The following is a 14,873-nucleotide window of genomic DNA, read 5'->3' as shown; positions in this document are numbered from 1 at the left end:
CATCCAACCTTTCATGTGTCATTGCTAAAACCATATCATGGAACTCCTCCCCCGAGATGCTATCCATTGCCAGAGCTGAGTGTAGCTAACAAACCTATCATGCTACCTCTAGCCATTTTAGCCACAAGAATCCAAAGGATCAATAACTCAGGAGTCAAACAAGTTTTGGTGCAATGGACCTTGAGTTCTCCAGAGGATGCAACATGGGAAGACTTTACTACTTTCTGCAGGATATACAATCTATTCAACCTTAAGGACGAGGTTAATTTTGACGGAGGGAGTAATGTTAGTAGTACTGGACTAGCCCAAGAAGTAAGCCCAATAATGTTGGACCTGGAAGCAGTAAACAACAAGGTGCAAGACTGGATCAACCAATCGGCCCAAGCTCATGACTTAGAGAAAGCTACGGAAGAACTCGACACCAGCCAAGAGGAGGGATCAGCACCGCTTCGCCATGGAGAAGAACTTCCTGCGCATGAGACCCAGCTGGTTGAAGGAGTTTGTTAGGATGGAGGGACATTGAGGAGCAAACCACAAATTCTAATTTTCTGTTTGAGTCGTTTTCTTTTACTGAGTATAAATAATATTGTTAAAGAACTATGAATTTTTTTATGAAAAAAAATATAGAGCTGAGAAGCTTTTGGAGTTTGGCACTGACTCGAAGAGTGCATTTGGCTATTACTCCATCATGCGAAATAAGGTAACTTCAATCCAATTTTTAAAATTTTTGATGTATGAAATATGATTTATATGTCAATTAAGGTAGTCGAGCCTGTCAATTTTGAACTTTTTGGTGTTGATTTGAGGATTTTAAAGTTTAAACATTTTAGGGTCCAAATTTTCTCAATTTTTATTGTTTTTTTCCTGCCATTATATGCGTAACACTCGATCATGCTCTTTGATATTTTTTTTGTAGTTTATTTTTATATTGAATATGTTCTTGCAGCCATTTATGGACCAAAAGCAGGAACTAAGAAGAATGAAAGCCCTAAAAAGGCTTTCTTTGATGCTATTTAGAAACCTAAAATGGGCGAATTGGTAAGTCATGCTTTTTTTTTTCATTTATCTCATATGTTAGAAGGAATTGAAAATTGATTTGTTTAAAGAATTTTTTTGAGTTTACTATGTGAATCCAAAATGGTAGGGAAAGTTCTCTTTTGTTTTGGGCAAACATAGTATGAATGATGAAAAAAAAAATGAATTTTTCAAATCTATGGATTCTTTTCCTTGCTTGTATAATGTTGAATTTTGAATTTAACCATATATCTTTAAGTGGGAACTCTGTTATTTGAACAAGTATATTGATCTTTTTGTTGAGTTTTAGACCAAGTTATTTATATGTGATGATGTGTGTGTATCCAAGGAAAAGAAAGAACAGAGGCCATGCTTATGTGATTATGGTTGTTCTATTAAAGTTATATTATGTCATGCTAAAACTTAAAAAAAAAAAGTAGTGTTTGTTTGCTGTTCTTGTATGTGGATCAACTGTTTTTATGTTTTCCTGATGTCTTGATAGAAAATAATTGTTGGTTACGAATTATTTTTTGAACTGACAAACTATTTATTATGGGCCTTTGATTCTTTGAATCTAAATTATTATGGTTCATAGAATAAAAATTGGATTGATCTCTTGTAGTAATATTTTCATGTTAATATGAGTTTTTCATGTATTAATTCATCATGTATAATTACTTCCCTGTCAAAGTTACATAAAATAAAAGTTGTGAAGCAAATACTTTTATTTAGACTATTGTAAGATTTATTAGGATTCTATATCTATGCTTATTTCACTAAAAAAATATTATTTGGATCAATTTAAATGTCATATATTCTTCTGACTGACATACAGTAGTTGCAGAGTTAAATTGTTTGGCAATGAGAACTCCCTAACTTGAGTTAGTTGTGTGATTTTTTTTATTTGTTTTGGATTTATGTTCTCTCTCTTTCTTTTTTATTTTGAAACATCTCAGATTAAGAAAAAATTGTGTTAATGATTTTTTTTTCTTATAGATCTGTTTAGAATGGCTTAAGTTCGATTATATTTAGCAATGACACTATTTTGTATGTCTACTGTCATCTTGAAGTATCTCAATTGCTTTGTAAGCTTGGTTGATATTTCAGATTCTTAAGGTTCAAGCTCAATCAGATTTAGGTGTCTCAATTGTATTATAACATTGATCTTTTTTCTTGCATTATAATTTTAAGGTGAATGTGGGAAAAGTGGAGAGAAGTGACATTCTAAACATTTCTAAAATCTGATGTTTTTTCTCTGGTTTCTCCCAACTCACATTTTTCCTTTTGAAAGGTTCCAACCCACATTATTGTGCTAGTTCTTTAACTATTCAAGTTTATTGTATGATTGATTTTAGTATCATGAAGAATAACTTTTAGTAGCATTTTGCTCATGAAACAGAGGGGAAAGAAAAGAAATATATAATTTTAATGGCTTTAATAATTTCATACCTTTGTATTCTTGCTAGTATACCATTTAATAATTATTGGTGGACAATACCATGTTGTAGAATATTTCTTCTCTTTTCTGTGACATGTATTCATGAGATGATATGCATGCACTCATCCTCAATCTCGTCGATCCATATGGCTTTTTAACAAAGTTGATATATATTTGACCAGCAACAATTTTCCATATAAGGAGAATAATAAAAGAATATGAGTATCTCATGTGTTGAGCCATATGGATATTTAACATAGTTGATATATATTTGACCAGCATCAGTTTTCCATATAAGTTTGTTCTTTTCATATTATTAATGGATTCTATAGAAATAATTTTAGGACTTCTTATGGTAATTTTTCTCCATATTAAGAGCCTAAAACTTGATATATATATATAAAAGTTCAGGTTTGCTAAGTCTATGATATTTACTTCTACTAAGAGTCTATGATATTGACTTCTATTAAGAATGTGTTACTTTCTCACATATTTAAATTACTGAATCTCAATATTTGTTTTCTTGTATACTAGGCATATACGTACTTGTATGAGGCCCACAATATTGGAGCAGTGGGGAAGTCTAGAAGAGGTGTTTGTAAGCTCTTGAGTGTGGATCCAACTAATCTAGATGTCATGATGAGAAATTTTACAAAATCATTAAATTGATTATTAGATTTCTTAGTTTTGTATTATAAATGCAATAAGATTGTTTATTCATCTTTGTTCCTAAATTTGTTTTTAGATTTGTAACTATCTTGAATATATAATTTTTGTTATTTTAATCTATAAATTTTCAGATTTGTATATAAATGTTTCATTTAAATTATAATTTTTTATATAAAACTAATTTAAATTAATTCTTTTAAAATGCAAAATATAACTTTTAAGGACATTCATTAGACGTCCTAAAATTATTCTTTTAGGGCATGCAACGAGAGCTCTGACAATTTTATTTAAACACACTCAGCAGGATCTTTAAGTTGCGCGTCCTAAAAACATTTTTTTATGGCTCGTAACACGCACCCTAAAAAATTTACTTTTTAAGTCTCTCAAATAGAAGATTCGGAGAGAGTGCACCCTAAAAAAAAAATTAGGGCTCACAAGCCTTTCTTGTAGTAGTGTATATGTTATAATAGTCATTATTGCTCATGATATACTTTTAGACTTTTAACATTGTGTGTTGAAAATTTTGAAAATAGTTATATAAATAAACAAAAATGTATAATATATTAGTCTAAAAACAATTGAATAAAAGTTGACTAGCACCATCAATAACATAATATGAATAAAATATATATAGGCAATATTATCATAGAATATCACATCATAATATTTTTTATTACAATAATTTTTTTTATTGATCAAGCTCCAAGGGCTTAAAATATTTACCGTCTATTAGGTAAGTGCCAATACTTAAACGGATTGCCCAGACATCCTTTGGCTTTCTTGACACAATTCTGCAATTTATAACAAATTACAAATTAAATAATTTATCATCTTAGTTCTTAAATCAACAATCAAGTTGTATTCATATTATAGTTGGATTATAGATCTTAATTGCAATTTAAATAATTAAGTTCTTTTGTGTTTTTTATTCTCTTAATGGTGCAAAGTATTCTATTTTGATAGTTTCTCATCAGCCCTTACTCGTCTAATATGCTCCACTTTAATAGTTTTTTCTTTTCACCCGGCACAAGTTTGGCCAACTATTTTTTACTTCCTACTTAATCAACTACGTTTTTTCTTATGTTTATCATTTTGAATCATTGAAATCTAAGTTTGGACGAGAGAGTAAGTCATATTTTACTGAGTCATGTCAAATCAGGAAAAACTTGTCATTGTACTACAATGCTGAAAGCACCCTAATGCTTCTCTACAACAGCATTAACAAAATATATGACAAGTGCTACTTGCACCAGTCATTTCTATAGTCCTACTTATAGTAGCACAATTTTTGAATGTGTGGGCCTTGAGACTCGCCTAAGTCCTAGGAGGAACCCACAACGCATGAAATCAAAATCATAATAACTTGAGCACGAGCTAAATTGAAACAACAACGGTGGAGATAATCAACAAAACTATAAGAAGAATAAAGGTCATTCTAAAAGTTAGTTGCAATCTGCTCACAGGGGTAAGTTCGATATAATGAGTTTGACAATACAAGCAGAACACCCATTGTCAAGATGGTCGAGCTCGAGGAGGTAGGAGCAGGATCTCTTTAACCACCTGAATGGTAGAAGGAAACATCACGACCAAGATAATACGTCAAAGTCTCGACCAAGGAGAAGCGAGCTTATGGTAAAAATAAATTCAAATGAAGAAAAGCTTAAGAGCATGGATCGTGAGCTGAAAGAATTGTGAGCAAGGCAACAAGTAAAAGACCCAGATTTAGATAATAAGCACCTAGGAGAATGTTCTGGAAGTTGAACACCCAAGAGAGTGCTCAAAATTCACAATAGAAAAGTACCCAAGAGCATGTTCCAAAATTTGAATACCCAAGACAGTGCTCGAGATTCATGAATGGCAAGCGCCCACAAAGTGCTCAAACATTATAAGAGAAGACTATTGTTCACGTACAAGTTATTTGTTGGGAAAAAACTACTCATGTTGAGTAGAATCAAAGGATCATTTATAGCAGGTTACAAGACAAAAGTAGCTAACAACACTAACTAGGGAGAGTAAAATCTAGGACGAGCATCATCCAAAATCTCTTGTCCCTCATATTGAGCATCCACGCAAGTGCTCAGGGCCAAACTCCTTTCCCTCATTGAGCACCCACGCGAGTGCTTGAGACCAAAATCTTGTCTCTCAATGAGCACCCACATGAGCACTCAAGACTAGTGTTCAAGTTAAGAAAACTCAAATATGTGTATATTATCCAAACTAATGATTTTTGTGTTTATATAGGATGACCAAACTCAAAGATACAACTAAAAGTCCTCACTGCAAAGAGTACGAGCAAAGACTTGGAGGGATAATGTTGTACATGTTTTTAACACGTCCAAAAACTAGTCTTGTGAGCAGGAGAGGTGCTCTCATCAAGATGGGTTGTAGAATCAAAATTGAAGAGAATTATTTAAGAGATATTTTCAATGGTCAATAAATTAGCTATTTAAATTTAATTAGTCAACTCCACTAAATTAGGAAACTAAATATTAGATAGTTATTTTAGTTTTTTTTTTTAAATTTGAATCAATTATGGTTGTAACAAAATGAAGGATAGCCCTCTCTAATAGGACATCCATTTAACATGTAAGATATTTTTAATATATATAGGAAAACTACACTAATTAACCATATTTACTAGCCTAATACTAACTCTAACCATTTTTTAAATGTTTTTCGTATTTTTAACCTTATACCTATGTAAAATGACTAAGTTACTCTTATTAATATTGGGGATTCTTCCTCCCCTTTCCCATTTCTTTTTCAGCTAGCAACCACCATCTCCTTCACCATTCATTACTCTTCTCACTATTTATTCTTTAAAATATTCATTTATAGGTTATGGGTGTCTTATGTAATAGTTCATATGGAATTTTTGAGCTATTCCGGGCTGAAGATTTTGTGAAAAAAAGAAGAAGATTTTTTATGGTGAGATGATGAGTTCCATTTGATTTCTGCGATTTAGGTTATTGGGTTCACACGTAGTTCACACATCATTCACACATTGTTCACCATAAATTCAAATAATGGTTCATAAACTATTCACACCAAATTCACACAGTATTCACATCAAAATCACACATGATTCACACATCATTCACACATTGTTCACCATAAATTCGGAACATCGTTCGCACACTATTCGCACCAAATTCACACATTGTTCACTCTGAAATCACACATCATTCACCATAAATTTGGAACATCGTTCACACACTATTCATACAAAAGTCACACATTGCTCACATCGAAATCACACATGGTTCACACCAACTTTACTTCATATATGGTTCACACTAAATTCACACCACAATCACACATGGTTCACACTAAATTCACTCATTATTCACACCAAATTAAAACATGGCTCAAATAGTTATAACAAACTTAGAAATTTAACCAAAGTCTGAACCTTACCTTCTTCTAACATGTTTTGAACCACAACCATCAAATCTCAAAGCATCAATATGACAATGTCAAAATAAACAAGGGAGCCATAAATAATATAATAACAATACACATAAATCTTAATAGAGAACAATACACATAAATCATACAATATAAATAATTTCATAAATCGAAAGGGCTGGGGCTCCGAGCTTGCAAGGGGAGTGTGGGGTCTTAGGTGCCGGGGGACACGCGGGGGCTAGAAACAGAGGCAACGACAAGGGTTAGGGGTTGTAAACCTTGGGCTCTGGCGATGTGGGCTTAGATATGTGGCTGCGGAGCTCGGCGAGGTGGTGATGTAGGTTCATGGGGTCGGGAGAAGGCGGAGGGGATGGGGGTTGTGGATTCTTTGGTGTTGGTGGATAGGAAAGGGTGGTGCACATCAAGCCTCGGGCTTGGATGTTGTGGGTGTCGTCGAGGAGGGTAAGGGTGGTGGGAAAGGGGCAGGTTGAGGTATGTAACTCTTTCATTGTAGTAGAAGGGAAGGGGTCGGGTTGGGGAAGAAACTAAAATGACCTAATGAGTATTGAGGGAATTTTTGTCTTATAGGGTTATTTTATGGAGAAACAATAATCATGGTTATGTTTAATAATTGTTAGAATAGTGGGGTAAAACCATGGAGTTTCCCTGTATAAAAGATCTACTAAAAAGTGAGATAAATCAATAAAAAAAGGTTAGTAGCAAGTCAAATTTGTTGGGTGAAACTACTATAAATTATTCTTCTATTTTTTTATCTTCTAAAGTTCTTGAGTTTAATTGATCATTATTCGTTGACAAAAATTACCCCAATAGTTGTGTTCCTATATGTTTCATTACCAATGAAGCAAAGGTATAAATAATTTATTCTTAGGCGTGAATTAGGAACTTGCACTTTGGTTTCACATGCATACTCTACCGACTACATTCCCTCTATATTGTTACCTATTGGAAAGTAACACCACTTTTCCTACTTGGGGCTACCTACCTCCTATTGAGTGAGTTCGTGACCTTTTCATTTGCATTTGCATCTCCAACGTATCAATATATAATACAACCTTGCAATACTATTCATTTATGTTTGGAAAGTAGGATTCAATTAGATTAAGAAATATAAGGGAAAAAACATATAAAATTAGTGAATGAGTTGATCATTTTCCAATAATAAATTATGAGAAGATAAGTAGAATACAAAGTTTTTTTTTTTTTACTATTGAAATACTTGAATATGTGAGATCAAAAATGATAAAATTATTTCAAGTTTTTCTTATCTCCATACTAGGTGATTAAATAGGTTGATTTTCTTAATATTCTCGCTAATTTTATAATAAAATCACATAAGAAAAATGATTCAATCCTATCCAATCCTACTTTTCAAACATGACACTTATGTACTCAGTGAAAATCTAAACTAATTATTATATCACACCACCAAAGAGTCACCTTTCTTACTTAGGAATTGGATGTCTCCCTACTACACTACTATAAATATAGGCTTCTACTTCGTTTTTTACACAAACAATAATTTAAAAACCGAAGTAAAAGCTTCTAAATAAGTATTTACTTCACTTTATGGGAATGGTTCTTAAAAAACTAGGCTATTAATTCTCTTTTATAAAAAAAAAATGAAGTAAAAAAAGAAATAATACAAGAGTCGTGTTTGGTTGGCACACCACAAAAGGTTTCCACTTCGGTTTTTATGAAAGAACCGAAGTGGAAAAGTGTACGTACCAACAAGACCCTTACTTATTGTGAAACTCTTTTACTTCGGTTTCTATATAAAAACTAAAGTGAAAAGTAGACTTTCCACTTCGATTTTTATATATAAACCGAAGTAAAAGGATTTTAAAAATCCTATTCTCTTTCACTTCGGCATCATTTCCCTCATCTCTCTCTCTCTCTCTGAAGCAAAAACCTAGAAACAAAAAACGTTGTTTCTGGTTGTACGACTAACGAGGGTTAGGTTTTCTAACCCTTTTTTTTTCCGCCATTTATGACCAGTTTTCTTGCTCAAAAACTTAAGTAGTGGCTAAAAATTGATCTATTTTCATTTTTTAGGAAAAAAAGGCTTTGGCGGTGGGTATATTTGGAGTTTGAAAATGGCGTTTCCTACATGGTTTTGTTTGGATTTTTGGGGTTTAAATATGTTCTTGAGCTTCAAAATAGGTATGGATCGTTCAATCTTTTGTTGTATGATTTTTTTTTTAATTCTCTATATTATTTTTCAGATTCTTTATTTTTATATATAATATATTTTTTGTTGTTGCTTTTTATATATAATGTGTTGTTTGTGTTGTTTGTGTTGTTTGTATATAGACTTAGAGTTGATTTTGAGCATTAAAGATTGTTTTAATCCAAAAAACTTTGTTTGTATTATTTGTTTATATTATTCCGAATTTTAGGTAATGTTTTTGCTAATGTTAGAACTTAGAGAACAAAAAATGCTTGGAATGTTAGTGACATTTGATTTTGTATTATATAACTAGTTTGACATGTTGTTTGATAATTATGTAACTATTTTTTTTTTGTTAATATTTTTAATAGTCTTGTTGATTTAGTGGTGAGCTTGTTGTTGAGGGATATGATTGTTTTAAGAAAGAGGTGTTTAATTTGAAGACATATGACTTGCAATTTCAATATTTAAATATAGCTTTAATAGGTAGTGTTGTTGCCAATGTTAGAACTTAGAATGTTTGGATTATTAGTGGCATTTGATATTATTTTCTATAACTGACTAGCTTTATATATTTGATGATTATGTAACTAGTTTAATTAATTATGTAACTAATTTTTATTTATTTTTGTTTAAGCTTTTTAGTAGGATTGTTGATTTGGTGATCAATTTGGTGTTGATTTCGGGTGACTTCAAGAGTAATATTGGAGGTGAGTAATCTTTAAATTTTATTTATTACTATTGCAACATTTATTTATAAAATTAGAGTTAAATTATGCATATTGAATTTAGTGAAGTATGTTCTAGGAAATTTGTATGTTGGCGATGATATAAGAATGCAATTATTTGTGTTGATTTTTATGTTTGTTTGTATTGAATTTATAAGTAATTATGACATTGGGATATGCTAGACAAACATAGGTAACTCTACCATTTTTTTTTAGATTTTATTAATTGTTTTCCTTTTAGATTTGCACACCATGTTGGGATATTCTATGTGTTATTTACAGGTTTTTAAATTTTCGAATATGTTAAAATACAGTTGTTATGCTTTAATAATTAAACTTCTATTATCTTGGATGTCTTAGAAAAAAGATTGGGAGTGGAAGATGTAGAGGGATTATATGAAATTTGGATAAGGTTAGCGCGAGAAACGAAGAAGACTCTTGTCACAGATTGGGACAGACAAATTAAAGAAAGAATTGTAAATGTTTTAAAGTAAAGTAAGAAAGAATTGTAAGTGTTATAAGTTACTAATTTAATCGATCATTTGTTTATTTTGCAGAATGAACTAAAAGACAAACTTCGTAGTAGTCAAATCGTCGCTAAGGGTCGGGATGACATTGTCAATCCAACAAGAATGGTTAAGCCGATTGATGACTTACATTTATTAGTAAGTCTATTTTGTTTATACATACATTTAGTTTTATGTGAATGAATATTTATGCTATTTTACTTAATTACAATTATGTGAATGTATATGTGAATGATTAAGTTATTTTACTTAACCATTATGAATGTATAGATATTGAATTTTATAAGAATTTTAATTCTAAGTATATAATTTTTGTGATTTTATTTCTTTTATAAATTAAATGAAAATAAATAAATAAAATTGAATATAATTAAAAATAGAAATTTGCCAAAAAAAATATACATATATAATTCAGATTTAATTTCTATTTTATCAAAATTTGGTGGAATTTTTTTAAAAAATATAGACATTCCACTTTAGTTTATATATATAAATTGAAGTAGAAAGTAGACTTTCTACATATAAACCGAAGTAGAAACACTTCAATATGATGGTGCCCAAATGATTGAATAAATCAAAGTGGAAAGTCTTTCCACTTCGGTTTTTCACCACTTTTTTTCTTCATCATGAACTACTTTGGTTGTGATTTTATGCGAAAACCGAAGTTTTTCTACCTTAAAAACCGAAGTAACAGCCTCATTTCCTTGTAGTGCTATTTTTTTATGTGCTTGTTTTCTGCCAAAGTTCAATTTGATATTTTTTGCAAAACAAAAGATGATACTTTTAAATTCATGCTTTGAAAATAACGTATTTTTTATCTGTAAATAAATAAAAAAAACTAGAATTTGTTTTATACTAGTCATAGTGATATCCCTAGTTACTTTAAGTTGTGTTCACTGTTAGTTACTACATCGATAACTTGGCAATTAAGTTGGTTGTCAGCAAAATCCTAGTTGGTAACCAAAATTTTCAAAAATACCAATATGTTTGCTCTTTTTGACAAGTACCAATTACCAACTCACAATTGTAAAATTTTAAACATTTATGAATTTGATTTTAATAATATATATTTTCGTTCTAGGTAAAGTTACTTGTTATCTTGTGGTGATTACTCTTATATGCGTAAATATTATATGGTATATACGATCGAGAAAAAAGCACCAAATAATAAGAGATAAAGATTGTAGGATTAGAATATATATATAACCTTCCAACATCACCGGGGTTGATTAAGCCATGGTTGATTCTAAGGCAGGGAATTGAGGCAGCGGTTTTGACGGTCTTAGGAGCCTCAACCACCACAATTGGAGATCCTATTCCCAGTTTCGAATGGGTTTTCTTGGGACTCTCATCTTTTGAAGAAGAAGAATCGCACTTTATTATGCTTGCTGCTGGGAACACTTTTTTTCTAGTATGGTAAGCTGAACAACTGTTGTAGTAGTAGTTGTTGAGTTTGAAATTAGAGCTTGAAGTAGTTTTGGGGGGTCCAAGCTTTGAGCATGGAGGGAGCTTGCTTACTGAAAATGAAGATGTTGCCATGTTCATATTTTTGTGGCTCTCACCTCTCCTCTGCTCTGCTGCACTTATGTTATCCTCTCTCTCTCTCTCTCTCTTTCTCTATATATATATATGTATATATTCGGAAAAGCATGAAGAAATTCCTCCTACAAATTGTTGAACAAGAAGCACATGCCTGAGGCACGTGCCTCCTATTAGGAATAAAGAGATGTTTAAAAAAGTTAGTTAATTAATATGTAATTTGTACTTAAATCCCCCACTCAAAATTCGGTATTTAAATGTCTTACGTGCTGAATAGCATGCTATGCATATGTTAGTTCTTTTCAACTTTTCGTATATTTTTTTCTTTAACTAAGATTTTGTAGCAAAGATCTTAATTTATAATTTATTTTGCATCTAGGTCTCAAACTTTTAAATTTTAGTATTGAATTTTTTTTTTCAAAATAAAAAATAATTCTAAATTTATTTAAAACATAGAATTAGTAATTAAGTTGACAATTTCTAAAATTCTTTTATATATATATCTAACAATTTTTTTTAACGATTCATTATTTTAACTTTAACAGAATATTCTAAATATTTAACAAAATATATCTTTAAAACTAATAAAAAATAAATATTATTAATTATTTTAATATAAATTCAAATATTATAAAATATCATTATTATAATAATATTTAATATTAGATTACATGTATAATAATTATATTAATATAAATTCAAATTCAAATGTTATAAAACATTATTATTATAATAATATATAATACAAAATAAAATATTTAATAATTATATTAATACAAATTTAAATATTATATAGTATTATTATGATAATAATATATAATCCTAAATTTTTACTAATTATATTAATATGAATTCAAATATTATAATAATATTTAATACAAAAATAGATATTTAATACTTATATTAATATAAATTTAAATATAATAATATATAATACATAATCTTAATTTTTATTAAAAAAATTAGCATATATGTTTAAAAAGGTTATTATATTATATATATATTTATTTAAAATCATAAAAAAGGTTATTATATTATATATATTTAAAATCATAAAAAGGAATTCCTAGTAATGGCTCAGAACCAATTAGGGAAAACGTTAAAGTTTTTACGATCTGATAGGGGTGGAGAATATTTGGATATGCAGTTCCAAGATTATTTAACTGAACTTGGGATTTTATCACAACTCACTGCCCCAGGTACTCCGCAACAAAATGGTGTAGCGGAACGCCTGAACAGAACTTTATAGGAAATGGTTAAATGCATGCTTAGTTACTCAACTCTACCAACTTCGTTCTGGGGTCATGCAATTGAAACCGCGAATGACATTCTCAATGTCTTTCCGTCAAAATCAATCCCCAAAACACATTTAGAACATTGGAATGGTCGTGAACCTAGTTTACGCCATTATAGAATCTGGGGTGTCCCGTTCACGTCCTAAGGAAAAAGGAGGGAAAGCTAGAACCACGAACTGAAGTGTGGATGTTTGTTGGCTATCCTAAAGGTACTCGGGGTGGACTTTTCTATAGTCATTCAGAAAAGAAAGTGTTTACTTCTACAAATGCTACTTTTCTGGAAAATGACTATGTCCAGAACTTTAAACCTCGCAGCAAAGTAGTTTTTATAGGAGATGGTTAAAGAACTGACTCCAACCAATGTTCCATTGTCATCAACGTAAGTTAATGATGAAATTCCCACTCTTCATGTCCAACCAATGCAAGTCGATTTAAATGAAGAAAGTACCATTGTTCCTGAGCAAACAGTCACGGAGCCTCGTTGTAGTGAGAGGGTTTCTAGGAACCCAGTTCGCTATGGTTTGGATGGTGAAACCAATATGGTTGTTGGTGAAACTAGTGATGATGATCCGCTGTCTTTCAAACAGGAAATGGCTAGCCATGAAAAGGAACTATGGCTCGAAGCCATGAAACAGGAAATGGAGTCCATGTACTCAAATTCCGTCTGGGATCTTGTGGAAGCACCTAGTGACTTTAGGGACATTGGGTGCAAGTGGATCTACAAGAAGAAATGAGGTGTTGAAGGAAATATCGAGACTTATAAAGCTCGATTAGTGGCAAAGGGTTATACCCAAAGAGAAGGCGTGGACTATGAGGAAACTTTTAGTCCGATAGCCATACTCAAGTCCATTCGCATCCTCCTAACCATAGCAGCCGCTCTCGACTATGAGATCTGGAAAATGGATGTCAAGACAGCTTTTCTTAATGGAAAGCTTGACGAAGCCATTTATATGGATCAACCAGAAGGTTTTAAAGTAGTTGGACAAGAAGGAAAAGTTTGCAAGTTGAATAGGTCCATCTATGGACTTAAGCAAGCTTCTCGTTCATAGAATCTTAGGTTTGATGAAATAATCAAAACCCATGGCTTTGAACAAAATATTGATGAGCCCTGTGTTTACCAAATGAAGGTAAATCAAATAGTGGTATTCCTGGTTCTTTATGTAGACGATATCTTACTCATTGGAAACAATGTTAAGAAATTATCAGATGTGAAGAATTGGCTGAGCACTCAATTTCAGATGAAGGATTTGGGTGAAGCAAGTTATGTTCTAGGTATCCAGATCATCAGGGATAGAAAGAACAGACTCTTAGCTCTATCTCAAGCGGCTTACATAGATAAAGTGCTTGAACGTTTCTCAATGATAAATGTCAAGAAAGGGCGTCTACTGTCCTGTCATGGAATTCATCTTTCAAAGATGCAGTCTCCCCAGACTCTTGAAGAATGAGAAAAGTTCCTTACGCATCTGCAGTTGGAAGTTTGATGTATGCATGTTGTGTACTAGAACAGATATCTGCTATGCAGTGGGAGTAGTGAGCAGGTATCAGTCAAACCCAGGACCGGGACATTGGATAGCAGTTAAGCATATCCTAAAGTGTTTGAGACGGACTAGGGATTATATGTTAGTCTACAAGGGTGGTGTTATGAACCCTGTAGGCTACACCGATTTAGATTTTCAGACTAATGTCGATGACAAGAAGTCTACTTCTGGAATGGTGTTTACTCTGGGGGGTGGAGCTATGATTTGGAGAAGCGTAAAGCAGTCTACAATCTCAGATTCCACCATGGAGGCTGAGTACATAGTCACGTCAGAAGTAGCTAAGGAAATAGTCTGGCTAAAGAAGTTCTATTTGGATCTTGGTGTTATTCCATAAATGGATAAACCACTTGTGTTATTTTGTGACAATACAAGAGCGATAGCCAACTCGAAAGAACCTCGAAGTCACAAGAGGAGTAAGGATATAGAAAGGAAGTATCAGATTATTCGAGAATATGTGGCCAGGGGAGATGTGAAGGTTATGAAGATTGCAACTAAAGACAATCTTGCGGATCCATTTACAAAGACACTA

The 14,873-nt window shown here is 31.7% G+C and overlaps 1 protein-coding gene across 2 annotated transcripts; it reads right to left on the bottom strand.

Annotated features, from left to right (window-relative positions):
- Positions 1–3,727: 3,727 nt before the first annotated feature.
- Positions 3,728–11,588, bottom strand: LOC133788888 (protein CHLORORESPIRATORY REDUCTION 42, chloroplastic). Of its 2 annotated transcripts, XM_062226526.1 has the most exons (3): positions 11,180–11,588; positions 4,583–4,681; positions 3,728–3,912 (listed from the first exon to the last, which is right to left on the bottom strand). In XM_062226526.1, the coding sequence occupies exons 1-3, from the start codon at positions 11,515–11,517 to the stop codon at positions 3,810–3,812; spliced, it is 540 nt and encodes a 179-aa protein (XP_062082510.1). In that variant the 5' UTR covers positions 11,518–11,588; the 3' UTR covers positions 3,728–3,809. The 2 variants fall into 2 exon arrangements, with proteins under 2 accessions (XP_062082510.1, XP_062082511.1); XM_062226527.1 differs by lacking the exon at positions 4,583–4,681 and having other exon boundaries at positions 11,180–11,585.
- Between the last annotated feature and the right edge of the window lie 3,285 nt (positions 11,589–14,873).

This window comes from Humulus lupulus, chromosome 7 (assembly GCF_963169125.1).
Source record: "Humulus lupulus chromosome 7, drHumLupu1.1, whole genome shotgun sequence".
Classification (NCBI taxonomy): domain Eukaryota; kingdom Viridiplantae; phylum Streptophyta; class Magnoliopsida; order Rosales; family Cannabaceae; genus Humulus; species Humulus lupulus.
The sequence above is the reverse complement of the archived record's forward strand: the minus strand, read 5'-3'. Positions and strand labels throughout refer to the sequence as shown.

Coding starts and splice junctions, on each gene's coding strand:
- LOC133788888 (XM_062226526.1), bottom strand. CDS start 11,517: ATGAACATGGCAACATCTTCATTTTCAGTAAGCAAGCTCCCTCCATGC. Junction 4,682..11,179: donor AACCCCGGTGATGTTGGAAG/GTTATATATATA, acceptor TCTACCATTCAG/GTGGTTAAAGAGATCCTGCT. Junction 3,913..4,582: donor ATTATATCGAACTTACCCCT/GTGAGCAGATTG, acceptor TATAAATTGCAG/AATTGTGTCAAGAAAGCCAA.